The following is a 27575-nucleotide window of genomic DNA, read 5'->3' as shown; positions in this document are numbered from 1 at the left end:
CTGCACAAGGTGAACAGGACTTGGGCTTGGTCCCACTTCCCCATCTTGTCATGTAGCTGCACCCCAAGATGGAATCAGAGAATGTTCAAGTTATCATGAGCTTTGTTTTCCTTGCTTTAAGTGAGGGCAGGGGGAAATAGTGATTTGAAGGATAAACAGAGAACATGTGAAGCCTCTCAACTTCTTTTGAGCCAGGAAGAACTTTATACCCAAGGAAAAAAAAAAAGTGCAGAGGAGCAGCAGTGCGAACTCTGAAAAAACCTGCTGGTTGGTGATGCTGGACATGCAAGAAGACAAACCAAATGGAAACAAGACATCAACGTAACTACAAACACAAAAAAAAAATGCATCAGATAAGTGCCTGGAGACAGTACATAGGAAAAGCTATACAAGACGTTTCTGGAATTGCATATACAGAGGTTTAAATTTTATTCATACATTTATTATTTACATAAGCTATCTCTATTAACCGCAAGAGACTGACGTCGACTCTCCTAGTTGTAGGTAAGGTTACTAACCACCACACACAGTAAAAGAGTTAATACTATTAGTGTCATTGGTGGCATGGACGTGCACCAAGGCAGTGAAATGCCTCACAATTCTACTTCGGAAAAGTATTCGTTCTTCTGCGCATGTGGTTCTTGGTCGCTGCACCTTGGGCTGGGGCAGCTGGAGAAGCTGTAGCTGTACAGAACCGCCCTGGTAATGCCATCCCAGACCAGAAAAATGCCCACACATGCAGGTAAGTAAAAAATGTTTATATATATAAAAAAAAAAGCATTAATTCTGTTTATTGCACAAAGAAGGGAAGATTTAAACTAAACTAATACTGCAGGGTTATGTATCCCTTTCCTTTGCTCAAGCTGTTTAACAGGCAGATTATCAGTTGTATTTTTGCTGTGTACTAGACAATAAATTCCAGCAACAGGGTGCAGGAATTCCACATGCCTACACTATTCTGGATGCAGCATGTTAGCTTTCCTGGGAAACAAAGCCACTGGTGACTATCCCCTGCAGCTGGGAAGAACAGTAAGCTTAGGGAGAACTTGCCAACTCACTATTTCCTCACGTAGTAAACAAGGTGCAGTTTCTATTTCAGCCTCCACCCCACAGGAATGTTGCCCTAGAAATGCAAAAGACAAGGGGCAAGGATATTTTCAAGAGAAGCCCTCTTCGGAAGGGCACCAGGATCATCCCAACCCATACCTTCCTTGCAAGGATTTCCCTCCCCCCATTTTTTATTCTTTTCAATACAGCCAAATTAGAGATCCCAGAGTGAAGCAATCGGATGAATGGACATGGCCACAATACACAGCTACTGAAGAATGAATGACCTGTTTTCCCTCGACTATGCTCTCACCAAGCACGTGAATTTAAAAAAGCTGAAGAAACCTTATTTTAAAAATACATCTGTCATAGCTAGCACAATTTAAAACTGTTACTGCCTTCACAACGAATTCAAAGCCCGAATTTAATTAAAATGAATTGGCATTTCCCCCATGGACAGTCATTAGATGTAATGACTTTATGTTTCTCTATTACAATATGTAATCTCTGAGCAGTCTTCCATTTTACCAGAAGACTGTAAAAAAGAAAGGTCAGGTTTCTTCAGATATTTAAATAACGGTTATGAAGCAAAACTACCAGAAAAGAGCTTGTTTACAGAACTCAGGGGTGGAGGGTACATAAGAGATAAATAGCTTATAACTTGGGGTATTTTAACTGCAGTGGAACAGTACATAATCCCCCTTAGGTAAAACATGGAAGCTTTGCTCCTGTCAATGTAAACATTTGGAGTGTTGCAAGAAGCTAATACAGATAGACACTCTTAGCTTCTAAACACCTTCAAGCCTAAAGCCTCTTTTTTTTTTTCCACTCTGACTGCACTGTAATTGGTGCCAATCTAAGTGATTTGGATAGTTCCATGTTGACTGAAGGCCACCTAGGGCCGTCAGTTAATGGGAAGAGAGCTTTTACTTTACTGAGTAAAGACTGTCATGATCAGCTCGGAGCAACACAGATGCTACCCAAACACACAAGATGCTTTTCTTTGACTGGTGTTTGTGTGGGATAGGCAAAAACCCCTTTCAGTTCAAGGGAGTGGATTTTCTATTTTACTTGTGCCACTCCGTAATAAAAGCTGCAGCGGGGTAACTAGCATCATTAGGGTGTCCCAGGGAGATTTCTCTGGCCTCTGTTCAAGATGAAACATGCCCAGAGTCACACCTCTACAAGCAACCTTTTGGTTGCTATTACCTGTCCCACTCATGTTAGCCACAAAAAGCTGCATCTGAAGAAGCCATCTGCAGAGTTAGGGGTTCAGAATTCTCCCATAATCAAGAATTCTTCTGTGCTTCCTTTTCAAGTAGAGTCATCCAACCCTTTATTTGGGTGCTCAGAGCTTGACTTGCAGAGCCTGTCCATGATCCCCTGCAGCATAGGTTGAACAATCCCCAAGAGAGGGCGCTGGGAGGAATCTCCATCCCAACAGGCTTCCATCAGCTGCCAGCACTCTTCATCGAACACGGGAAGGCGCTCTGGGCGAACTCCTGCAAAAGGGAGAGGCACCCAGTTACCATCAACCAGCACAGAAAACTGTCTGATGATGTTCATTTCTTTGGTGCAGGTTGAGAAGCTCCTCTTCACTATTTGGAAACAAAATGAGTACTCTCCCCAGCTAAATAAATAAAATAGTACTTTTGGGAGCAAGTTCATCATGGGAACAAGCAATGAGTGCAGTGTACGTGGCCTTCTGACCAAGCACAAGATTCACTCATCTGAGTTAATCTTTCTCACATGAGAAGGGGAGAGATTATACAGACAGCAACTAAGGACACGAAGCAGTAAAGCATTCTGACATCACCTTGCAGCATGAAGGATTAAGCTACCTCAAAACACAGTACCCAGCTAACCCTACAGCGGCCTGATGTGAAAGTAAGTTTATATTTTGGGGAACAACCATCAGCCTTTTACTCAACATGCAGCCCACCACTGCCAGCTTCCTGGAAGCTGCACATTAAGCACTTGAATGTACAGATCACCACAGCCTCCAGGAGCTGCGAGGGATTAAGCATTCTTGAGGGGATCAGGCCATGGTTGGCTGATTCTGGGATCCAGTTTACATCACAAGCATTGTACTGCTGTGCAGGGGTTAGTTTAGGTGGTGTTAGCACAGCTCCTGTGACACTATGGCGAGGAGGTAGTTAACAGAAAGCCTGCTCCTCACATCCCTGCTGATTTCAGCTAGGTTTTCAGTAGAACGTTTCCAAGATATAAATAAATTTCAATTTTTAGATAGTCAATGAAAGAATACAACTTATATTTTTACCTTTCAGTTAACAAGAGGATAAAAATTTATTTCCTCACCTCCCCTCAAGTTTTACACAAGCACTGTGTCACCCAACAGAGTTCAACATAAGCCATTTATACCTCTTCTAACGTTGTTCCAAAGGTGATCTTTGCTTGCACATCTCTCAAAAGCTTCTGGTAACTTCACATGTCCCGAACAAATGTACCAAAACAGAATGCCAAATGCATAAACATCCACTGAGTTATCGTATTTTCCTGGGACAAATAAATATATCTGATCAGCAGGGCAAAAAAAAAAATATCTTCATCACTGGAAACCGAGCAAAACTACTTCAGTGTTCCACATCCTCATATTAAAACCACAACTTCATTGCCAGAAGGTAGGACTTGTATGAAGCCTAGCAGCATAATAGGAGTTACTGCTAAAAGCGGAGGGATGAAATGAAGACCTTCCCTTCTCAGAGAATTTGTACACTTAACGTGTACCAGCAGCTCCCCAACTGAGGCTCGTAGACCTAACAGCAGCCTCTCAATCCAGAAGTTTGGCAGGTACTGGTTTATAGCAAGGTCACCCACTGAATAAGAAAAGATTGAGCACAGTAAGTGCGTAAGGGCTGAGCCCATACTCACGTCTTTGTAAGATCAAGATCTAGGCCGCTAGTCACAAGTATTTCATTGTTAGTGCTGAGAACCACTTGAATAATGTTTTCTAGGTTAATACAAATAGGATTGCTTCAGTTTGGTTGCAATTTTGTCAAAGCAAGGAAACCATCTCAGGCCAGAAGGACTCTGTTGAACCTGACGTGGACCTTAAAGCACTTAAAGTGCTACTGCAGGATGCTTGCATAGGAAACTTTCAATTTTAGAGCAAGTGCCTGCCAGAAGCACAACACAGTGAATGTGAACATATGTTACGTGTTCACAACAGCTCAGAAACCCTTTACTCAGCAGCTATACAAAAACCAGAGGATCCTTTCTGAGCTATTAACCTGTGAAAGCCAAATATTTCCACCTAATAACTACTAATTTTCCAACTGTAAGAGTTTTTATCACTTCAGCAAAGCTTCTGAATCCATCAGGTCTCTCCTCTTTCAAGTAAGCAAAGATTTAAGACTTAAAAAACAGAATACATATTATGCATTGTAAGCAGTCTTCTGACCCATTTTTAAATAATTTTTCCCTTCATAAGCAAGTTAGTGTCTTCGTTTAAAGTAATGGCCTGCAAAATACAAGCCAAAGTAAGACAGTAGTGGATTAAATCCACACGCATACCTGTAAAAAGTTCAGGAGCCATGTGAATAGGTGTGCCTACAATACTGCCAGACATCATAGCTTCTGGTTTGCAGAACCCCAAGTCAGTGATTTTGGCTCGATTCTTTTTGTCAAGCTGTAGAAGAATTCATACAAAGGCAACTGATAATCACACTTTCCAGCAGTATTACTGCTTTTTAACATTACAGTTTTAAGCTATGTCTGTCTGAAGGGTTGAGCATTTGTTCTCAAGTAAGATTCTCCGACTGCTCGGCTGCTCGTTGACACTTTCCTAGCTAAGCTCAGCAACAAAACATGTCTTCACTTGTCTTCTACAGAGGGTGTGGTCTGGGCTTAATAAGGCTGGGAACCAGAAGCCTTACTTGTAGCTCAAGCTCTCTGCCTTCAAGAAGAGACTCTACTGTTCCTTTTCCCCTAGGCTGACTGAAATTGAGCTAGACTAGTTGCTGCTAACGATAAAATCTTTCAATTCGTGATACATGAATAATGCTATTACTTCATTTATAGCACGCTCCTCCCTCCCACTTAAAGGGCCTCATAAGACTTCTGGATTAGTCAGATCAAAAGTTTTCCTTACCAAGACATTTTTAAGTTTGATATCCCGGTGCACAAGTCCCTGACTGTGAAGATAACGGATTCCTTCAACCACATCCAAGGCAATCTGTAATCGTGTTTCTAATTCTAGCCCAGCCTGGAAAAATAAACACAGACTTAATTTCTGCAAGTGGAAGTCACTTTTGCTTACTCTTATCAAGAAAACATCAAAATCCAACTCTTAACTCTTGCAAGACCATCCTCCAAAAAAAAAAAAAAATCATCAGGCAACAGAAGCAAGGGGAGCTACTCCTATTTTCCCAATGCACTGGTTTTACCAGATTGAGAGGTGGTGGTCTTGCTTATTACCTTTTTAACAACAATAAGCATGCTGCTGTAGCCACAGCACACTTGAGGAGTTTACAAACCTTCAGGAAACAGACAGAAGAGCTTAGTGAAAGCCCAAGGAACAGGCAGACAGGAAGGCCAAGAGCAAAGCCACATGACTTCTGACATTGCAGCAATACAAGATGTTCCAGCACACGGACTGAGACCAAGGAATATATACCACTGCACCAATGAAGTCTAGTTCTGATGCTGTGTACAGCCCCAGAACACCCCAGAAAAAAAAATATATAAATATCTGTATAATAAAAAATCCATAACCCTGCATTTAGCATACAGAATTTTCGCCTTCAGAAGAGGGACATGGCAGACAGAACCACACTTCCTCACTTCAACACAGCCAGTTTCACAGATAAACAGATATTTAGGCTTTTTTTTTTTTAAATGCATATATTAAAATGCACACACACACAGACTGCTGTTACCTTCAGTCCTGTATAGAGGTCTCTGTGCAGCCGCTCCATTATCAGTAGGACGGCGATGCTGGAACCTCCTCCATAGCCATAATCTATCACAGAACCATGGAGATGTACGAGCCGCTCGTGTGACTGTAGAGACCTGTAACAAGTTCAGCACAGAAAGGTGGTGTTTTTATCTCCTTCTCTCCAGCCCCAAGCCTCATCTTCTAAAGGAAAAGCACCCAGTAGCTGCAACTTCAGTACAACAAGAGGAAGATCCACCTAGACCAATGCTATCCCCGTGCCACGTGTGTAATCACAGCACCCACAGCTCCGATGACCGTAACAGTATAGTACCATCTGATCTAATCAGATTCAAGAAAGCCTATTAAAGCTTGCAGTACCAAAGAAACACTATTATTTCAGCTGCCTCTACTGCAGCTCCCGCCTGCAGCAATTTAACTGAAGACTAAGTCAGTTTCTGTAGTGCAGACCCATCATTTTATTTTGTGACCTTAGAGAATACAAAGATTGGAAAAAGAACACCAGAAATCCAGGGAGAAAGAACTGTTTGCTATCAAACTCCACTAATTCTAATTTAATCTGAAAACCAGCACGCATTGGAACAGTATAGATACCAGAGAATCAGATTAGGACAGGAAAGAGCTTGCCTGCCCACCGTTCTGTGCCTGTTACATTTTGCACTGACACCAGCAAACTGTCTTGCCTCTGCTAGAAACTGCGGCTTGGCATTTCACGAGGTCAATTCACTGAGTGCGAAGTAGAAATACAGCAAGCAAGGCTCTGCCTACGCAAATAATGTTCGTTTGCAGCAGTGAATTTAAGGACATCCATATGGAATGAGAAAAGCACTTACAACACGCACCTCATATAGTGAAACTCAAGTGCAAGGTCATTCCAGTGCTTCTCATCTGGAGGAACAACAGATTTCAGTGCACAAGGGAAATGCCCTCCCCAGCTGTCACACAGATAGACCACGCCGTACTGTCCTCGGCCCAGCTCACGGCCCAGCTTTGGTTTGCCTGGAAGGCACAACAGCCACGTAATCAGAAATTAAAATGTGTTTATTCCTTCGTGTTCTACGAGAGGTACACAGGCAGGCTGGCAGCCTGGAGCTTTTCACAGGCTAGCAGCTGCACAGCTCAAGGTACTCGCTATGTGTCAGATGGAGGCTCGCTGAAGTGGTTTAGTGCAAAGCAAAACATCCCTCCCACCCGTTTACACCCACTGACTGCTTCAGAACTAGGAGGGCGTAGAAGGGAACACTGAGAACATCAAGCACAGCGCTCACCGTGTAACAGCACATCCTGGAGGGATCTGCTCTCCAGAGAGAGTCGTGCTAGCCGAGGAGCGTGATCCTTCCGCACCTTCAGCCACAGGTCTTCTGTTTTCTCCAGCCTGCCAGAATGGCCATCTTCTAGCTGTAAGAGGTATCACACACAGCTGTCATCCTGCCTGGTCCAAAACCCTAGTGGTATAAGAAGGCTGAGCGTCCTTGCACAACTGAGTAGAGGATCCTACTTAAAACATCCCTTGTTTAGAAATAGGATCTTGTATTAGGGCACTTGCATCAACTCTAGCACTGCTACCGAGAGAACAGCAGTGTTAACTGCACAAACTGCTCTTTCAGCTATTAAAAATCCTCTAAGAGCATCAATGTGCAAAACAAGATTTCCATCTTAACAGCCCCTCACTCACCTGTCGCAGGGAAGCTGCAAAAGCCTCGTGGGAACTGTTTAGCCTGGTTCGAAACTGGCTGCAAATGCTCTTGGCTAACTTGGATGCGCTGAGGCTCTCGATAGCGTCCTGGGCAACTTTCCTCTTCCAGTCACTGGTGATGGCAGGGGGGCTGACCCACGTAATCCGCTGGATTATCTAGTAAAAAAAGGAAACAATTAAGGCAGTACTCCAGGAAAGCAAAAGGCCAGTCAGTTTACCCAAATTCCTTAGCCACCCTGTAACAATACCAGCATTTGCACACAGAATTAGGTTAGATAGTTACCTTGCAGTGACTGATTTAGAGATGTTGATCAGAGTATCATTGCGCTCATACATACAATAAATAAGAGATCTGATCTTTCTAAATATCTCCTCTGACCATTCTTACAAGCCAGTCACCCTTTCAAATCTGACCAAGAGGGCATGGAGTTACACAGCCACCACCTGGACAGCCTCAGTTGTGGTACAGGGCAAGGGCTGGATCAGTCCCAGCAAGGGGGGACTTGATCAGGCTACAGAAACACCTGGAGCCATAATGGAATAAATGCCCCTGAACAAAGGGATCTTAAGGAAGACAGTTCTGAACTGCTTCAAAGCTCACAGCAGAACAGGCTGCTTTCAGCTTGTAAGCACATGCAGAAAGCCAGAGCCTTGGGAAGAAAGATGTTCCTCAAATGGAGGAAGCTGCAGTGACGCAGCTCTGTGGATGGACACAGTGGTGTGGAAGTCCTAGGTGCTGGTATGCATCACTTCCCTTAAATTGCTGGGTGATTAAGGTGCCCTTCTCCGCCCTATATTAGAAGCCACAAAAATCCAGCTGCTTCACACCCAGTCTGGATCCTTCCCTGTGCCAATGAAGGAATCTGAAGGTTTGTTACTACTCAGTCCACGCTGCACCTATTTGGGAGAAAACCCACATTCCTCTCAGCCATCCATACAGAAAACTCAGGAGGGGGAAGGCCATGTAGGTCATCAACAGCTCTTAGAGCAATAACTTCAGAAAGATGGGTATTTAAACAGACAAATTTAAAGCAAAGACCTGAGAAGTCTGGTCCGATCTGGAGGGAGAAGAGTGAATTGAACTGAATCGAGAAGCATTACAAAACAAATGAAAAATGCAAGAAACCCTCAAACCCAAGCAATTATCTGAAATATAAACAGCAAAAAGTCTCAAAATACTCTTCTTCATTCCTTTGCTGTTTCAGAACAGAAGGAAGAAACATTAAAGGGGTATTTGCTTTAAATTAAATATTAGCATTCCCAGGAATAAAACTATGCACACAGCCTTAGTGCAAAGCAAGAAAGCAACAGCTTTGCAATGCATGTGCCTAAAGCTTAGGTTTAGAGGGAACACATGAGCATTCAAATATTTTTTGCACCAAGAAATTCACTAAGCTGACACCTACTAGAAGCAATCACATGTGCATACCTGTTTGATCTGTTCCCACAGCATCCTGGTTACTGTTGAGCCAGAGTGGAATGTGACTTCAACGTGATAGGCAGCATTCAGAATCTGGAAAGCAGGGGAAAGATGAAAGTATGGGAATTTTGTGAGCTACACGCACTATAATACTTGCTACACCCTCCAAAAAAATAGAAAATATGCTATACAGAGCACTCCACGATTCACTTAGTTCAATTCATTTATTTTTATTAAGCTCACAGGTGTTTCTAGGCTGTGATTTGTTCACTTTACACCGATTTAGGAAGGGTAAGTGCTAGGCCTGCAAGTGAAAATTTAAGAATAAAACCATTCCCAAGTTTTAGCACCTCCCTTAATGACACCAGTCCCCCCCCACACACACCATAAAGCTGTGTTTCTCTAATGTCACTCAGCATCTGCATTTCCACCCACCCTTGCTATATCAGGATTAAAAAAAAAAAAAAAAGACTACTCTGGCATTCCAGATAGCCATCTGAGCCACCGTACCTGTTTGAGATAATTGCTTGTGATATGTACAGAAACATCCTTCGACTTCTCCAAATTCCTTGCAGGATGCACCGAAACCTCCCAAGACTCCTCCAGGCTCTTCAGACATCTCTCCAGAGTCCCTACAAAGCTCTCTCGGAGATAGTCCACTGAACTAATCAACTTGTTGGCAACTGCTTGGTTTAATCGAGAAATAATCAGTTCCTGAATTTGCTTAATACAACACTTTATGTCCTTGGAACTAACAGGTTCCCCATTCTCAGGAATTATGATATCTGCACAGAAGAAAAGAAAAGAGGAATCTTTTGTACTCAGCACATTGCCATTACAACACTGGCTACTGAAAGCTGCTGCGAACGCTTTGCAGAAGAGCAGCACAGCACCACTCCAGAGAGCTGCTCCAAAGGCTTTTTTGCTATTTTGGTCCTTCAGAGGCTCATTGTTTGCTTTAAACTCAGATATAACCTGAAGCAAGCAACATTTAGCTCATACAAAGAAGCCTATGAGCAACAGAAGAACCCACAGAGCAGCTGTTTGCAGAGGATTGAAGTTTGTCAGTCTGCCTGTCTACTGCCACAGCGCCAGTTTTACACGTGGCCCCCAAACCAATCCTACAGATCTTCCTTCAGTTCACTCTGCTGTGCCAGAACACACAAAAGCATCAGAGTAACTTCAAGAATGCACTTATGGTTACTCCATTTTCAAGGAAGCTAAAAATCACATCTGACCACGATGAAAAGAAAGTATTGTGATGTTTGCTCCCGTTCCTTGGGGTTTGAATCTGCAGGATGCTGCAGCGCCTGACGGGCTCCATCAGAGCATTCTGCAGCCACTCCACCCTCACAGTGGTACAGTGAGGACACGGCAACCCTCACCTCGGAAATTAGAGGGCAGTTACAGAAGCACAATGCCAGTTTTCTATCTAAAAAAATAACAGGTCAGGAAATTCTTCCAAGCCACACCACAATCCATAAGCACTGCTGGATGTCAGATGTTATGAAGAGAGAGACACCAGCCAAGCTGGTTACCCGATTTCTTTTTTTCCTGGAACCTTGAGAAAGTTGATTATCACTTGGGATTTTTAAACAAACAGAGCAAATCACTGACTGTGCCTTGCAACCAGTCTGAACAGAACCAGATTACTACGAGGAGCTGCAGATCTTTGGATTTTGACCAACAACAGTTCTAGCCGCCTTCAAACAAATGCAGCGATCGGCAGATGGCATTAGCTCCTCAAAATAACACCTTCCTCCTTTGAGGATATTACTCCAAATGGAGCGTAGCATCTTGTTGGCTCTCAGGAAGTGATTTTTCTTGTTTCATTGGTGTATATAAACAAATATGTACGCAGGTGTTTTGGCCTGTGCTGTCCCTAAACGTTCTGTAAATACAGAAACCTGAACTCAGGCACAGCAGTGCCCCAGCTCTGTATAGGTGAGTGTCTCTTCTAGTGAGACAGACAAAATACCAGGAATGATTATTACCCCTGTGATAATGGAGTAATAGCAGCCCTAAACAGGTAGAATTGACACACACTGACTGTACCCTTAACACGTGCTAGTTTTTTTTGTTTGTTTGTTTCTCCTAGCACACAAATTGGTGTTAGGATTGAAAGCAGCTCTTTATGAGGAACACATTTTCCAAGGGCACTACAAAAAAACAAACATTTCAAGAAACCGGGAAGATCTCATCGATTTCCCACCTGCAGAAGCAAGAAGATCCAGATGCTAACCTGCAGGATTAATCATAATTCACCATTTCTCTCACCTCTCCCTCCCAGGACATAGCATTACAGTTTGAAATTCAGGGAAAATAGGGCAAGACAAAATTATCTACAATTTTGACCTCTCACACCACAGAGAATAAAATATATTCTAAGTCAATAGGCTACAGTTCTATTTTGATTTTAAGTAGAGAAGTCTTTCCCTACAGCCCAGAGAAGCACGTTTCCTTTGAAGAGAAACAATTGTTAGAGCAAACCTGCGCTTAGCAAGCAGGAGAGCTGTAGAGCACCAACCTCCAAACCGTCACTTTGGTGTTTGTGACAAGCCACGCATTCCTGCAGCCAGGATTTAGATGGCATGTCACCCTTCACACCTAACACCCTCACAAATCCTTCCAGCTTTTGTGTTCCTAGAAATACCAGTACTATACGATGCAGTGAGAACCCCCACATTTCCCAGAACCACACATCAAATGGCATGTACATGCTTCAGGAGCACACTTTCTTTTTAAAAAAAAAAACAAAAACTTTTACCTACCCAAAAGGGTTTCATCTTAGCAGGTTCTATACTCAGAAGTCTAATGCAAATCTCTCCCAAAGAAAATCGAGCAAAAAGCACAAGCCAAGTCTTCTCTGCTAGAGCTAAACTTTTTTTCCTTAGGACAGGTTTATTCCCAAGTCCCAGCACACTTGCTGAAGTAAAGACTTATTTTCTTCTTCTGAAGAACAGGGAATTAAAACAGAGAAGCACAATACCCTACCCAAAACCATGCAGCGAGCTAGAAGGGGGAAAATCCATCTGATTTATAAGAAACCAAGACCTCATATTTTGAGACCTCAAATTTAAGGACAGTGCTTTCTAGCCAGTAGGCCCTGCAGAACTAATCCCTTTGTGTGTCAGTTCTGTGCTGGCTTGCAGAGCCACCTGTCTGGACAACCGCTCAACCATCCCTTAGCAGACTGCAACCATCACCCATGGCTCTCCTTTAAAGCCCCAAACCAATTTGTTCCAGTCACCCTCCTGCCAGTAGTTACCTTTGAATTCCATATTAGCAGCATCTTCCAAGAGCTCCTCTTTCATATTACTGAGAGTCTCTATGATCATGTCCTTCATCTCCTCTTGTTTGCGGTTGGCAATGTTCATCAGAGACTCATAGAGCTCGTTCTCCTTCTTGCGGGTGTACTCCAGCCTCTTGGGGGTGATTTGCAGGTCCCGCTGCATGTCGAAGGCCTGATTGATGAAGATGTTGAGGCAGCGGCAGTGCACCTCGTTCAAGCTGGTGGCTGCTTCCACGAGATGCTTCTGAAGCACCTGCCTGGAAAAAGTGCTGAGGAGACGGAGCTTCTCGAACTGCTCCACCAACATGCTTTGGGCATCGGCGTCAGGACTGGGCGCCCCGCAGCTGCAGTGGTTGGTGCTCAGGTACTCCAGGTCCATCAGCTGGCAGTAGAGGGAGGACTTTTCGCTGTCAGTTTTTCTGGGAGAGATCAGCTCCACCCCTGACTCCGGCACCTTGAAGAAGAAAATGGGCAACGAGAACTTCTCTTTGATCTCGCGCAGTTCGTTCTCGTCGGAAGACGAAAGCTCAGCCTCACTGATGGCAAAGATGACCACGAGCAAGACCTGGTTCATGTACTCTCCCAGGGTGGCTTCAGCAGACTGCAATCCGCGACACGGTGCTACCACAACGTCCACTTCCTAACAAGCAAGAAGGTAAAAAAACAGTTTGGTACAGATCCTTTTTAACACTAACAGAGGCAAGAATGCACTGCAATTCATTCTCAAAGCGCAAAATACGCTCACACCCTTTAGGACAGTTATGGGATCACACACACAGCAGCATGCCTTAGCACACAGCCTTCCTGTAAGGCTGATGACAGCCCAGGGGCAGAGATGCAGCCAGGAGTTAATCAGTGCCCACTGACTCCAAAACTCTTATTTTGCACCAAGCACCCTTAAAGTTTGGCCTAGTTCAGAATAAAACTCAAAAAAGGTTTCCCAGGGAGGTGCTGTCAGAGAATTGCTGTTGTTCCTTGGTTTATGCCTGCCCCATTTTGCAACAACCTCTCCGAATAAATACTCTTAACCTCCCATTGATGTTTACCTGATCTGCAGCTTGTTGAGATGTTCGTGCTGTCAGTTTTCAGCGTAGCAGACAGCACTACACCACCCACCACTGCCACCACCAACCTCTTCCAAAGAGATCCCAGCCAAAGGACTGGGAGGAGGAACACATGGTTATGACAAGCTGAGCTGTGACATTCTGCAAATCCAGCCAAAGCCGACGATTTTATTCATTTATTCTCTTACTACCCAGCGTTTTGCTTTCCTCCTGACACTAATTCTTAGCGATCCTACTCAAAAAGCGCACTTTTAAGACCGCTCCTCTCTCTTACAAGCAAGGAGATGGTAATCACCCCTGGGTATGTGAGAACAGCGTTGGCATTTCATGCATCACTTCACTAAAATAACGAAAGCAAGTGTTGAAGGCTTTGAACTGAAGACAAACCGAAGTCCCCAGCTCCCAACGAGGGGCTATAATTAAGCCTTCTTCGATCATTTCTCCCTAGAGCTACTTAAATGCCTTGACCACAAGTACGAGCTGCTGCCCCGGATAGCAGGAAGTCATTAATGCCACGGGACCGAGCTGCAGCAGGGGCTGTGCAGCCTGCAATGCTCCCCGGGCCGGTGACTCAACGCCAGCGCCTGTAAACAAAGGAGGAAGCCAGCGCTGTCTCTAGGAGACAGGGAGAAAACCAACAGAGAACAGAGTGCAGAGCAACTGGTCCTTCTGTTGCCATAGAGGCCTCTCCTGGCTTTTCCAAGGAATGCTAGCAGCTCTTCTTCCCCTGCCTTTATTTTTCTGTCGATGTCCTGCAGAAGTTCTGACACCGGTGCAGCTGCTGGGGATGGGGTCTGTGCGGGGACTACCTGTGAATCAGAGGATTCCTGAAATTCCCCAGCTGGTTCTCACAAGGTCACGCACTGCGAACACGCTTCAACACCTCTGACATCGCTGTACGCATGGGATTGCTGTGAAGTAACCTCAGTCACAGCTTCTTTAACTAAAAGGTCCTCTTTTCTCTAAATACCAGAGCTTTCTACCTAGAAATCTGAGCACCAGGTACGCAAAGTCACAGCTCTTCCATTTCAAGCACGAAGTGGACTTGCGAGGCCAGGATGACCGCTGCCTCCCACATCCCCAACCCAAAAGTTAAAATCCAGAAGGAAGCAGGTCTCGAGCTCCAACACGACGAGCTGAGTCCCACTGAAGCACCCCAGGACCACTGCGGTGTGCCATTTTTTAAGGTTAAGTCAGCAGCTAAGTTCTTGTAAACTCGTTTGGAAGTGAGGAATTGTTTGCTACATCCCAACAGGAGCCTGTCCTGTTTCACTCAGCTTTGGGCAGTTTAATCAGTGTTTAGTTAACTGAGGTGCTGAGAAGCAAACCCAATTGAGTCACATTTCTACCCAAACGCCTACCAGGTTATGATTGAAGGCTCAGCTCAGTTTTATTCCAAGGCAGTTCACAGACCCTGCCTTGCAAGGACCAGCTGTGGATCACTGCAGCCAGGTGCTCTGCTTCTGTTCCATCGAGAGCTGATCTCACAGCCTGCCTTTTAACCTGAGAATCTACGGGTATATATTAGCATATATTTAGAAATTTTTAAGCCCCTCCCCCAGCTGATTTTATTTCATTTATTGAGATCTTGCCGACTTGTTCTGTTTCCCTGGGGGTTTTGGTCAGAAGCCAGGTAAGTAACCTAGAGAACCACAGGTAAGCTGAGCGATACCTCTGGTCTCCAGCAGATACTGCTGCCCTTCACAGACCTACAAAGCTTGTGTTTTGGTTTTGTGCAGTGACTGACCCCCATTTCATCAGGAAATTGGTTTACCTTTGCTGGAAGGGCCAGCCCAAGCACTGCTCAGCCTGAGAAGCAATGTTCTTTTTTCTGACCACAAAATCCTCCCCTGGAAGACACCGCTACACCAGCGAAACCAGAAGCAGAGCACAGATCTCACAAAGAAGGAAGAAATCTCATGCTGCTGGTGTTTTCAGTATCTTCTGCCCTCGGTTATTCCCGTGTAAATGGACAGAGGAGGGACAACCCCAGGTACTGGATGCTGGTACCCAGCAGGAGCATCTCAGCATACCCCAAAGCACACCAGTGCTACGTGGAGGGAAGAGCATCTCAGGCAGAACAGAAGTGATTTGGAAGTTTCTATATCACTGCCACAGCCAACGTGTCAAAAATACTCTCCAGGAGGAGATTTTAAGCAGGATGTACTTAAAAATAACTCCATAGGTATGTAACCACATTTCTTGCTGCTGGTAACAACTACTAATTAATACAACCTGAATCATTGCTACAGCACCTTCAGAAACACAACAATAAACTCCAGCTTCATTTTCTGTTGCAGCTCACATAGCCAGCTTGCATTTCTTCACGCATTTTCCAGCTCTGCCAGAGCAGCTGAATTTTCTTCTTTCCCTAAAAGCCCTGGCTAAAACTGTGAGTCCAAGGCTCAAAGTAGAACGAAGCGCACAGCAAAACGAGGGCATGAAAAAGGAAGCTTTCAGCTCAGCTACCCTGCTCTGATTCAGCTGCACCATCCAGAGGAAAAGCACTGCCTCGCAGAAGTCTGTTTGGGCATCTAGGCACAACTGATAAGATTTAGGGAAAGAACCGACTTGTTTACTTCCACTGCAAATCTAATAATCTGTCTGGCTTGAGGGATTATTCCCCATGACTTAGATGCATTCCTGCACACAGCGATCCCCAAGGAACAGAGCAGCTTTGCCTGTGTTTTTCTTCCCTGATCATTTACCAAAAAAAAAAAAACAAAACAAAACAAAAAAAAAAAAAAAAAAATGACTAAATTCACATAGCACAAGCTAGTGTTCTCCCAGCAGACAACCCAAGCAAAGGATTTTTTGGCTCCCTCCTCCTCACCTTTTTCTGCAAACCAAGTTGTGATTAAGACATCCTCCAGCAGCACAAAACAAGCATGGTCCCAGCCCAGGCATCAAGGGTTTATCAGACCAAACGCAGGGTGCTACACTCGCGTACTGCTTTTTACGTTGAACCCCATCACATTCCATACTTTTGTGATCGAATCCATACATATTTCAGTCCTGTCAACCTTTCCCCACTGGAGCAGTGGCTAAGGAGTTTAGATTTAGCAAGCAAGTGCCTGCCCCACGAAGCATGAGTCAGCACCGAGTGTCTGCACACAACCACAGCTTGCAGCCCAGGTGGCCAAGCCGGCCCGGGCAATTAAAGGCTTTTGGGAAGAGATGTTTAGGCCTGAAGGGCTGCAGAGCATTCCCCAGATCCTACAGCCACTGAGGGCCCTTGAATGGTATCCCACTGCAGATAAGTGTTGCCATCACGCAGAATGAATGCGATTTCAAATGTCAAAAATCAAAGGCAGTACACAAACAGCATCCTCATCTCACACTGCCCACAGGGAAGGACCTGGAAACATTTAAAGACCAGCAAGACTGCCAGGTCTCCTTGCCCTCCCAACGCCTAGAACATAAAGTTACCACGGAGCAGTACTATATTGTAAGCACTCTGCTATTGGGAAGAAAAAACAAAACACAAACCAGGGATTCTAGGTGTCAGGTGGGGTAAAATTCAGATTTCTTTCCCTCCCTCTCTGCCCAAAAGGGTGCTGAGCTCCTCCAAGCTATCTGGTTTCTGGGCAAAGCTAAATCCTTGAGATCTGCACTGACCATCATGCTATTGTCAAGCATGCAACTGTTATTAGGCTACCAGCTTTGTTGCACAAGTTAATAAAAAGCAGAAGCTCCCTCGGAGTAGTTTTGCAGACAGAGTTTTGGATCATATCCAACAAACCTCATCCGTGACTGTTCCAGATATATGTTCCATTAATTACAGAAGCCGTGTCCATGACTAGCTGGTATTTTTAACTTTGTTGTCTTGGTGCATGCTAGGCAGAGCTAGAAAACACACATTAGCCAGAAGGGTGAAAGAGACACGGCTCTCAGCAGGACACCAGACTCCAGTAACTTAACAAGAAGCTATCCCTAGCCCGATGAGCTGCTAAAATGCCTAAACCCTCCTAAAACCGTTAAAAATATAGCTTTGTTATTCCTTTTCAGTCCCTAAAATTTATGTAAGGAATCCTTTGACTCAATCTGAGGCTAGCTGTGATTCACCCTCCCTCTCCTTTTAGTGGAAGAGCTTGTTATTTCACCAACCCTTTTCAAATTAATCTGAGTAGATGTTTTCATCTAAATGTCCTAAATATAACCAGGGCCAGACAGAGAGATCTTTGTCGCTCATGAGAAATATAGATGTAAGGAGGGCTGTGAACAGCACTGTGGTCACACTGACCCATATGAAGCCATCTCAATGAAATTAATGTGAAGGTAATACCCTGACGCAATAGCAGGGCAGGATTTTACACGCAGATCCAGAGCAGGCATTTACATTGCTGCACCAGATCTGGTGCTCTTCAGGAAGGTGGTGGATGCTGGGTACAGTCTGTAAACACGGCATTTCTGTTCTTTCAGTGGATACGGAAAGCCACAAACACCCTACAACGTAGCATTGACTTGGCTGCTGCCATTAGGGTAGGCTTAACTTCGGCTGCAGTCTGGGTCCGTAAAGCTTTACAAGCTGGTGAAGACAGACCAAGTCTCAATTTTGTGCCTAATTACAATCACGTCCCAATTCAGATGCCCAAAATAATGTTACCTTGACATTTCACTCTTCAGCTATAGAGTTCATACTCTTACTTGTGTGAACACAGATCGGATTCCTTGCACATAAACAACTTACTGGTAAGAATAAGTTACTGTGGATGTTTGATTGCCAGAGTACAATGCTCTGGGTTGTGTTACACTGCAACAAGACCTCAGTGTAAGATCCGAAATGCAAAGAAAGCTTATCATGGCTATAAAAAACAATGAAATTCAACACTCATCTTTGAAGATATTTGCTAAGCACCAAATGACAATGCTTCCAGAACAGGAGTGTGGGTCACAAGTAAGCGAAAGGTGGCTGACAAAGCAACGTACCAGCAAGATCACACACACAGCCCTGAGAACAGGCTCCCACCTCCTTCCTAACGCCTTCACCCTCGACTGACATCACAGCAGCGTCAGAGCCGCTCTCATGAAGTCAGCTCATTCCATCAGAAGTTGGAATTAAGCAGCTTTATCCTTACAAGCCCTATAGGATGGAGATTAAAAAGACACCAGGCTTTCAGTTTTAGCTAAGTAGGAACATTCCTGTGCTTGAGAGCTGACACCACGAGCTTTATTAGGGACATAATTTTGTGACACCTTAACGAATTCATTACCGCAGTGGTGCACAGACACCCAGTTACCTTTAGGAGCGAGTACGGCAGCATGACCTCCAGCTCTGCTATCCGGTGAGCAGGATCCTCGCTGTCCCCACCAATTTCTAAGTCCTCCTCTGGTATCGTGTCCCACTGCCCCCGGTGGGCTGCCATCATATGGACCAGTTCGTACTGCTCAGGGAGAGCCAGACTGAGCCGCGTTTGTGTCCCATGCGTGAAACGGATCCGGCGCCTCTTACAGTTCTCCTCGCTGCTGATCTTGGTGGTGGGGAGCAGCTTCTCCCCCAGCAGGATGTTGAGTAGCTGGCACTTGGCGTTACAGTTCTGGCCCAGGATCAGAAGGCAAGGGTGCCAGCTCACGGTCCGCTGGAGGTGCTCTTCCTCGTGGCGAGGGAAGGAAATGAAGTTCTGCCCTGAAATTGAGGACAGACTGCGTGAGAACAGGTTGGCTGAACAATAATTCTCCTATCTCTAAGCCAGCTGGATGCTACAGCACAGACATCGCTGCCTCACAGCACCAAGAATTTGCCTAAGCACCCTGGAGCTCACGTCAGCAGTTTAAGTGCTTTCACTGCATCGCCACGGCCGTCCGCAGCCGCCTGGTTCGCACCAAGTCAGGCCCGTTTGTTACAGCTCCCCCCCCGGTTATTTCACTAGAAAGTGTTTACACAGAGCTCTCTTAAGCAGAGGAGTGGAAGATTAACCCTAGGCCCTACAAGCCAAGAGGAAACAACTGTCCCGGCTGCATCCAAAGGGCTGATTTCACCCGGGGGGTGCAACAGCGTTTCACCTTGCTCCAGAGCTCAAGGAAGCCTGGAGGGGCCCTACAGTGACCTCTCCCCAGGTTTTTTTTTACAGCAGGAATAAATGCACCAGCTATGAATTGGGAACAGCCCCAGCCACACTCACGAGGGGTACACACTTCACGTCTAAGAGCATCCTCAACAAACTCTTTGACCAAAGGCTGAGAACGCCGGCGTGACAGCAGCAGCACCTCCCTTCCAGCCTCAGGAAGAGGCACTCCTGCAAATGACAGAACTGACAGCTTCTGCCAGCGCTCCCCCACGATGGAAACACAGCCACGGCACCAAAAGAAGCTGTTGTGCCTTTCACCAGCCTGGCAGCGCTGAGCCCAAGGGAAGATGCTCTGCCAGCAGCCAGCAGGCTCTCGGCGCGGTCCATAACACACGAAGCAGCAGCTTCCTCCCCCTGGCTGCGCTGCCAACCTCTCTCCTTCCCATCCCAGAGGACACAATCTATAGAGCTGATCTAAATCAGCTCCATCAGCCAGATATTATCAGCTTCACAAACATTTGATCTGCAGAAGGGAACTACTGAGCATCTCATCTGTCTGCTGCAGGGGAGCCAAAACTCCCCGCAGTCACTCTCCTCACCCAGTTTCAATTTAGTCCACGATGCTGCAGCTCCCTGCGTTTGCCTTTCTAGAGTAAGGCTGAAGAAAACACTCTCGGCATTGAATTTAGCTTCTGGGTTCTTTTAGGAGTGCTAAATACAGCTTTTCCCACGCTCAGGCATCTCAGCTGAAGCCTAAGCAGCTTTGTGTTACCTTACACACAGCAACAGAATAATTCTGGTATAAAAAAAATAAAAAATAAAAATAAAAGGATAGAAACAAATTCCCCCATCTGCTGCCCTTCAGCACAGTTCCTGAGTACAAACCAGCCAGTGTTCCACCGCAGAGCCCGCGCTTCCAGACCCGAAGGCAGATGGCACCCGGGAACGAAACACCAAATCCTAAAGCGGCCGCCAAGCCTGGGAGCTGCCTGCCAGGCACCAGGCAAAGCAGCGAGAACGGCGCCGAGCAGCACCAGCAGGGATTTTGGAGGAAAAGGTCCCGTTTCACCATGGTTATTAGAATTCCTTTCGTGAGTCACTTTCTGGCACCCAAAATCATTTCAGCATCTCCAGGCCCAGGAAAACAAGGTCCTGATCCACCAGCACACTCGCACTGCTGCTAAGCGAAGGGCAGGCAGCAGGCACTCCTTTGGGCAATGCTCCTTTATTTTAGCTAAAATAATTCAAACCAGGAGCAGCACCCCTTGGAGCTGCTCGAAATTGGCTTAAAGCCAATTTCAGGCTTCTTCAGGATCTTACCCCACGATTTGCCTCTCCTCCCAGCCCGAGGTCTGGAGGGAGGCCTGCTGTAGGAACCCCATCCCACACAGGCACAGCCCCTGCACCTCAGCCCCACAACCTGACCCCGTAAACCTGGAGACCCCCTGAGCCCTGCCTGGGGACTCGTGTCCCCCTGGCACACCAAGAAACCTCTGCAAAAGGTTCCGGGAGGCATCGCGTCTTGGAGCTGCCTTCAGACAAGCCTTTCAACCCATGCGGCCACAGCAGAGGCCACGGCAAGTGGCTGAGGGGCAGGATCTGCCCGGCAGTGCACAAAGAAAGCAGCAAAAACCCAACCAGGGTACATTTAGACCTTCATCTGCGAGATCTCTTTGATCCAGTGACATCTGTTGGAACCGTGCTGGAAGCCAAGCTCGCCCTTCAGGTATCGAGCACAAAAAAGGAGTTCTGGAAGGAGCTGTACAGGCCACGAAGTCCCCTTTATGGGGGCTTTTAACAAGGAACAAGCAGATTTCACCCTCTGCTTGTTCTGTACTTGCGTATAAACGCCAACACAAGGTGCTTGGAGTCCAGCAGCTCAGCCGAAGTCACCGAGGCACAGGAGGGAGGTACGAACACCACCTCTTTCAGACACCTTCCTCGCACACCACCTCCCTGCGATGGCCCCCACGGGACGAGCTGCCTGCAGTCGCTTTCAGCGAGGAGCTGAGGACAAGCTGGGGGAGAGCACAGCCCCCCAGCCCAGCGGCACAGAGCGAACAAAGAGCAGATTCACCACTCGCCTCTCCAGGAGACGCGGCGAGGTTCCCGTCTGCCCCAGCACCTCCTGTCCGGAGCAGGGCTTTATCAAAGCCTTCCCTTGGTGCTGCGCTGCACCCGTGCATCGTACCATTGGGAGACATGTGATAAACACTTCAAACGACTGGCTGCAGGGGAGTCCTCAAGCGCGTGCATCCGATTAAAGCCCGTCGGATGAAAGGCAGCCTGTGCGAGAACAAGGAAGTCTCTCACCAAGGCTCGCCCCAGAATTCGGCCCAAGTCTCGGCAAAACAAGCTGAGGTTGGAGCTGCCCAACCTGCAGGACACCGAGGATGTGCTTCGCTCACCCCCTTTTTAAGGAAAGCTGACTGTTGCCATCTCGTTTCTCCACCGTCTTTATTTGAGGAGTTTCTGCACAAGAACCCTCCCTGCCACCCCTCCATGCAGCACCCAGGCCCGAAGCTCACCTCCTGTCCGGACCTGCCAGCACAACGGGAATCCTAATGAGCCTTTTGGGGAGCACAGGCAGAACCACCCCATTTTAACCCATTTTATCCCATCTTAACCCTTGCTCAGTGCAGCACCAGGACGAGAACTCCTCCAAGCCAAGGCTTCTCTCCCAGCACACACCTTAAAATAACACCACAGCCACTACCCAGAGCTCTGGAGATGCCGCAGTTACCTGGGCAAAAGGCGCAGCTCAGATTACTTTCCAAAGTAAAGCAAGAAACGTCTAGAAAAAAACACCTCAGGGCCCTAGGTCAAGGAGTTTCAACTGCTTCAAGCACAGAACAAAGAAAAACACAGCTCGTACAAAGCATGGGTGCTGGTTAAAGAAAAATACAGCTAGCACAAAGCACAGTTGCTGTTTTTTTCCCTTAGTACCTTTATATACAGTAAGAAAAAAAGTTACTGAATCCGTAATTAAGATTTGGTTCATAGTGACTCTGCAGAAAGCTCGTCAGCTAACAGCACCAAGAAGAAAACCAGGTGAAAACTCAGAAGGCAGCAGTCAGATCTGCCCAGGCTGAAGGCGCAGGGTTGGCACAGCACTTCAACAAGTCACTATAAAAAAACAAAAACCACACTATTCATGACAAAGCAGGCAGTATTCTGTTCAGTGCTTCTCTTTCTTTGCTCCCTTGAAGTTATTTTCCCTCTCTTACCCTAAGGAAAATGTCCTGGTGCTAAGGCCACCGAGGAATCACCCGATCAATGCTGCTCCAGCGTTGCCAGATATTGCTTGGCACCCTCCTCAGAGGGCGGTGGGCCACATCTGCTCCTTTCATCGCCCAGCTTCGCAGGTCCCTGGGGCTGTTCTCAGAGGGAGCAGCCCAGGCTGTGTTCAGGTTGCTCGACCTCTGTTGATTCAGAGGGCAGTTACGTTTCCGCGCTGCTCCAACAGCTTCGCAGGTGTCTCAAAAGCAGAATCTACGCATTTGTTTTGTTTCTAAGACATCGAGGTTTACTTTCGTGGTTTATTTTTCCACTTCAGCTGCAGGCAGGCAGTGTCCTGTCCGTTTCACTTCCTGTTTCCAACTCGTTTCACAAACCATCAGCATCCACACCTCCATGCTGCGCAGCGCCCTGCGAGCAGGCTTGGGAACTGTTTTATCAAAACGCCTCTCACTTCGAAACCACTTGGAGGGCAGTCTAGGAAAATGAGTCTGGAGTCGGCACAAAACGGGCCTCTTAAACTCATTTCCCCATGTTGGAAAGGGGAAAAATGGTTGTTAACGGAGAAAATATCCCCTGAGTTTCAGGGAGTAGTGGAAACCACCAACTAAAACTGCCGAGAAACAAGAAGTTCCGTTCAGAGGTGGTTATTCGGGCACAAAGCCTGCATCAATGCCCTAAATTTCAAAGGCTTGTGGTTTTTTGTGCCTTAGAATCACACACTTAGAATCGCATTGGTTCAGTTATTTTGCTGGCGCCTCACTGCAGGCAAGCACTTCACCAAGCCCTGCTCTTCATCCTCTCCCTCCTTCCACGCTCCCCTCGGGATTGCCCCCTCGGCTTCCCACCTAACCTGGAGCACGTTTATCACCTTGCTCCACACCCCCCTGGAGCATCTTGCCACTCAAATCCGCCGTTTTCAAGCCAGTTTACGTTTTATTTTGAAGGATGATGAACGTTATACAACTTCTCCTGTCTGGAAGCCCAACCCAGGAGCCTACACTGTTATTAGCGCTCGCATGAACGAGGCCTAAAGCAGTCCGTGCCGCCTGAAGTACAAACCCAAACCAGGTCAAGGTGAGGATCTGAGAACTAGAAAGCCTCGAGCACCCTGTGGTAAGAAGAACGGGCAGAATATTTGGTGAAACACATATCTGTGTCAGGAAGATTTAATTAACGAGGCCTCCACACCTACAGAGCCCCACACACAGACTTTGGGACGCAGTTGGTACGTGGCCGGCAATGCTGGCCCAGAAGGACCCAGAAGAACACCTCCAGCTGGGTGCTGCCATTCACACAGCGCCCAGACTAATAGAAAGCAAGCGAAACCCACCAGTTCCTGCTTCTTAGAAGTCACAGAAAGATGTAAACAAACAGCCCAGGTTTTTAGGCTGCTCTCCACCCCTGTTCCCAAAGTTCACGTGCAGCACTTCGCTCCTTTCTGACACAGCCTGACAGAAGAGCTCAACAACACTTCAATTTCCAAGCCAGAGTTGTAAGCATAAGACAAGCACAGACGAGTAGCCAGCAGAGATGACTCATGAAGCATTTGGAAACGCATAAAGAAGATCTTTATATATATTTAATGTCACGCTCAGCTCTCCTCACAAGACAGTCTTATGGAATAGGAAGGACCTGCGCTCGGCAGGAGGCCTGCGAGCAGCAGCAATGTTTGTCAACAGCCCCAGATGAAGATCAAGAGGATGAATGAATGCCCCCGATGACTGACGGCTGCCCACCCCGCGTCGGGGGCACCTCACCTTCCTCCCACCACCCCCACGCAGGATCCAGCCCCCTCCAGTCCTCACCGAGGCCCTGACCTGCCCCCACAGCCCCTCTCACCTCCACCCCAATTCACCTCGCTTCCCTGCACGTGCTCCAACCCCACAGCCCCCCTCTGAACCCCAAAGCACTGCCTGCAGCCCCTCAACAGCACCCTGCCATAGGGCTGCACCCCTCAGAGCCCCGCTGCTCCCCCACAACACACCCAGATGCCCCTAACCCCACAGTCCCTGAGCTCCCAGACCTACCTGCACCCCTCAGAGCCCACCTACACCCCCACAACACAACCAGACACCCCCTACTTGCCCCTTACCCTATAACCTAACAGGCCCCGAGCTCCCACACCCAACCGCACCCCTCAGACCCTACCTACACCCCCACAACACCCCCAGCCATCCCCCACCCCACAGACCCCTCATCCCCAAAGCCCCCTCAGAACCCCCCTCACCCCCCACCCCAAACCCCCAGCCCCAACCACACCCCTCAGAGCCCCCTCGCCCCCACAACCCTCCCAGCCTCCCCCCACCCCCCAGACCCCTCACTCCCACCCCAACCACCCCCCTCAGACCCCCCTCGCCCCCACCCCACCCGCACCCCTCAGAGCCCCCTTTTTCCCCCGCACCCCCTCACCCCCCCCACCCCCACCTACGCCCCCCCAGCCCCTCCCAACGCCCCCAAACCCCCCCCCCCATCCCCCCTCACCCACCCCAAACCCACCCCCGGCCCCTTCCTCACCCCCATCCCGGGCGGAGCCGTCCCCAGAAGCAGCAGCGGCGGTGGCAGCAGAGTGCGGGGAGGGGGGGGACCCTTCCCCGGTGGCGGCGGAGGCGAAGGGGTGCCCCTGGGAGTACTTGACGTCGCGGAAGAACTTCTTGGTCTCGCGCAGGTTGTGCTGCAGCCGCGCCAGGTGCCGGTTGTAGTGGCCGAAGGAGCGGCAGAGCTCGCGGACCACCCCGCCGGGCCCCCGCCATGAAGGGGCGCCGTCGCCCTCCATGGCCCGCGGGTCCGCCCCGCTATCCCCTCCCCACCGCGGGCCGCGCTCGGCCCCCGCCACGCTGCCGCCTCCTTCTCCTTCTCCTTCTTTCTCCGCCTCACCGCCACCCCCCCCCCCACCCCCTCCCCGCCTCCCCGACCCCCGCCGCCGCCGCTTTGCTCCGCCGGGGCAGCGCCTGAGCGAGGAGGGCGGCGGGCGGCGCGGAACCTTTATCGGGGCGCCGCGGGGCAAAGGGGGGGAGGAGGGCGGGCGGACCCCGAGCGCGCAAAGCGTGCTGGGAGTTGTAGTTCGGTGGTCCATAGGGGGCTGTGAGCCGCGCGGGGAGTGCCGGGAGTTGTAGGCTCGCTGCGCCGCCGCGGGGGGTTGTGGGAAATGTAGTTCTGCGGGGGCCTCCCCTCGTGTCATGGCGGGCCGCTGGAGGCGTCCCCCCCCATGGTGCTGACCCCGCTGGGGTTTGGGGAGGCGCTGTGGGGGCTGCGGAGCCCCGCGGTGAAGTGAGGGGCTCCCCTCAGCGCCAGCCCTGTTGTCCCAGTGCCACTGTCCAGTTAAAGCAGTACAAAACCCATGTTTTTGTCCCCAAATGGAATAAAGCAGTTCAAGGTCCTCGGTCCCCAGCTCCTGCCTCACGGCCCCACTTCGGTCGCCCCACGAGCCCCGGGCCCTCTCGGGGGGTGCAGGGCCCTGAGGTGCTGCCCCGGCCTCCTCCCGGGCCTGGAGAATCAGAAACAGAGAATCACAGAAATGGGGAATCACAGAAATGGGGAATCACAGAAAAAGGGAATCACAGGAATGGAGAAACACAGGAACACAGAACCAGAGAACCAGACAGTCTTAGAACCATAGTGTCATAGAACCCCAGAACCATAAAACCCCAGAACCTCGGAGCCATAGAATCATGGAACTGTAGGAATGTAGCACCATAAAACCATAGCAGCACAGCATCAGAGAACCAAGCAATCAGAGAGCCAGAGCATCACAGAGGCACAGATTCACAGCTCCGTAGATCTGTGGCTTTATGGGATCACAGCAGCACAGGATCCTGGCACGGCCGCTTGCTTGCAAAACCCCTCCTGTGCTGCTCCCCGGCCTTTATTTCTTGTAGAGAGCCAGGTGAGAAGCTGTGGGGTGGCAGAGCGGGGAGCTGCCACCCAGCCTGCCCTGTCCCAAAACTCTGCAGCTGGCTGGGCTGCTCGCTGCTGACCCCAAACGGGGCCCACAGGGATGGGGACACGGCTGGGGACACGTTTGGGGACATGGGTGGCAGCAGCAGGTTGGGCCCCTGCCTTCAAGCTGCAGCAGGGCAGGGGCAAAGAAACACCATGGGCAGGGCAGCCCCGGGCATGTTCAGTGCGGAGAGACGGGGAAAGGAATAAAAAGAGGAAATCAGAATTCATTCATTAATTTAAAAATAAAAATCTGCCATAAAATAAAAGCAATCAATTACAAAATAATTTAGAAAGTAAATTTAATGCCAGAAAATAAAGATACCAAATTAAAATAAGTTAACTTTAAAATAAAAATTGCCCCTACGTTGTTAAATGAAAAATATGATAATTTAAAAATTTAAACAGGCCAGAAATAAAAATATGAAATAATAATAAAAAAACACAATTAAAAATAAATAAATAATAATAATAAACATAAAATAAAAATACTAAATGATAAAGGGTATTCATTTAAAAATAAAAAATCCAGAAAATAAAAATACTAGATTACAATGAATTGGTTTGAAAATAGGAAACTGCCAAAGAGATATGAAATTAAATAAATAATTTTAAAATATAAACCAACAAAAGATAATAATAATAATAATAATAATAATAATAATAATAATAATAATAATAATAATAATAATAATAATAATAATAAATATTTTATAAATGGAAACTCGCAGGAAAATAAAAATACTAAATTAGAAAGGATGAATTGATGGCTGAGAAATGATAAAAAAAGTCCGGAAAACAAAAATTCTAAATTAAAAAAAAAATAATAAAAAATAAAAAATAAATTTCTTAATTTACAGGAAAAAAAAACGCCAGAAAATAAAACCACCAAATTAAAAAAAATGTGAATGAATTAATTACAAGACCTCTGACCGCCCCGCAGGCTCCCTCCCGCAT

General features: G+C 47.4%; 1 protein-coding gene across 1 annotated transcript; it reads right to left on the bottom strand.

The window, feature by feature from the left end:
* Nucleotides 1-396: 396 nt before the first annotated feature.
* DSTYK (dual serine/threonine and tyrosine protein kinase) lies at nucleotides 397-25602 on the bottom strand. Its single transcript, XM_068660262.1, has 13 exons — nucleotides 25197-25602; nucleotides 18675-19060; nucleotides 12347-13010; nucleotides 9589-9863; nucleotides 9088-9171; nucleotides 7638-7814; nucleotides 7231-7360; nucleotides 6805-6961; nucleotides 5946-6078; nucleotides 5159-5272; nucleotides 4582-4696; nucleotides 3430-3564; nucleotides 397-2549 (listed from the first exon to the last, which is right to left on the bottom strand). The coding sequence occupies exons 1-13, from the start codon at nucleotides 25453-25455 to the stop codon at nucleotides 2362-2364; spliced, it is 2817 nt and encodes a 938-aa protein (XP_068516363.1). The 5' UTR covers nucleotides 25456-25602; the 3' UTR covers nucleotides 397-2361.
* Between the last annotated feature and the right edge of the window lie 1973 nt (nucleotides 25603-27575).

Source organism: Anas acuta, chromosome 24 (genome assembly GCF_963932015.1).
Source record: "Anas acuta chromosome 24, bAnaAcu1.1, whole genome shotgun sequence".
In the NCBI taxonomy this organism is placed as follows: Eukaryota; Metazoa; Chordata; class Aves; order Anseriformes; family Anatidae; genus Anas; species Anas acuta.
The sequence above is the reverse complement of the archived record's forward strand: the minus strand, read 5'-3'. Positions and strand labels throughout refer to the sequence as shown.

Coding starts and splice junctions, on each gene's coding strand:
- DSTYK (XM_068660262.1), bottom strand. CDS start 25,455: ATGGAGGGCGACGGCGCCCCTTCATGGCGGGGGCCCGGCGGGGTGGTC. Junction 9,864..12,346: donor TGCTAATATGGAATTCAAAG/GTAACTACTGGC, acceptor TCTTCTGTGCAG/ATATCATAATTCCTGAGAAT. Junction 4,697..5,158: donor TCAAACTTAAAAATGTCTTG/GTAAGGAAAACT, acceptor ATTCTTCTACAG/CTTGACAAAAAGAATCGAGC.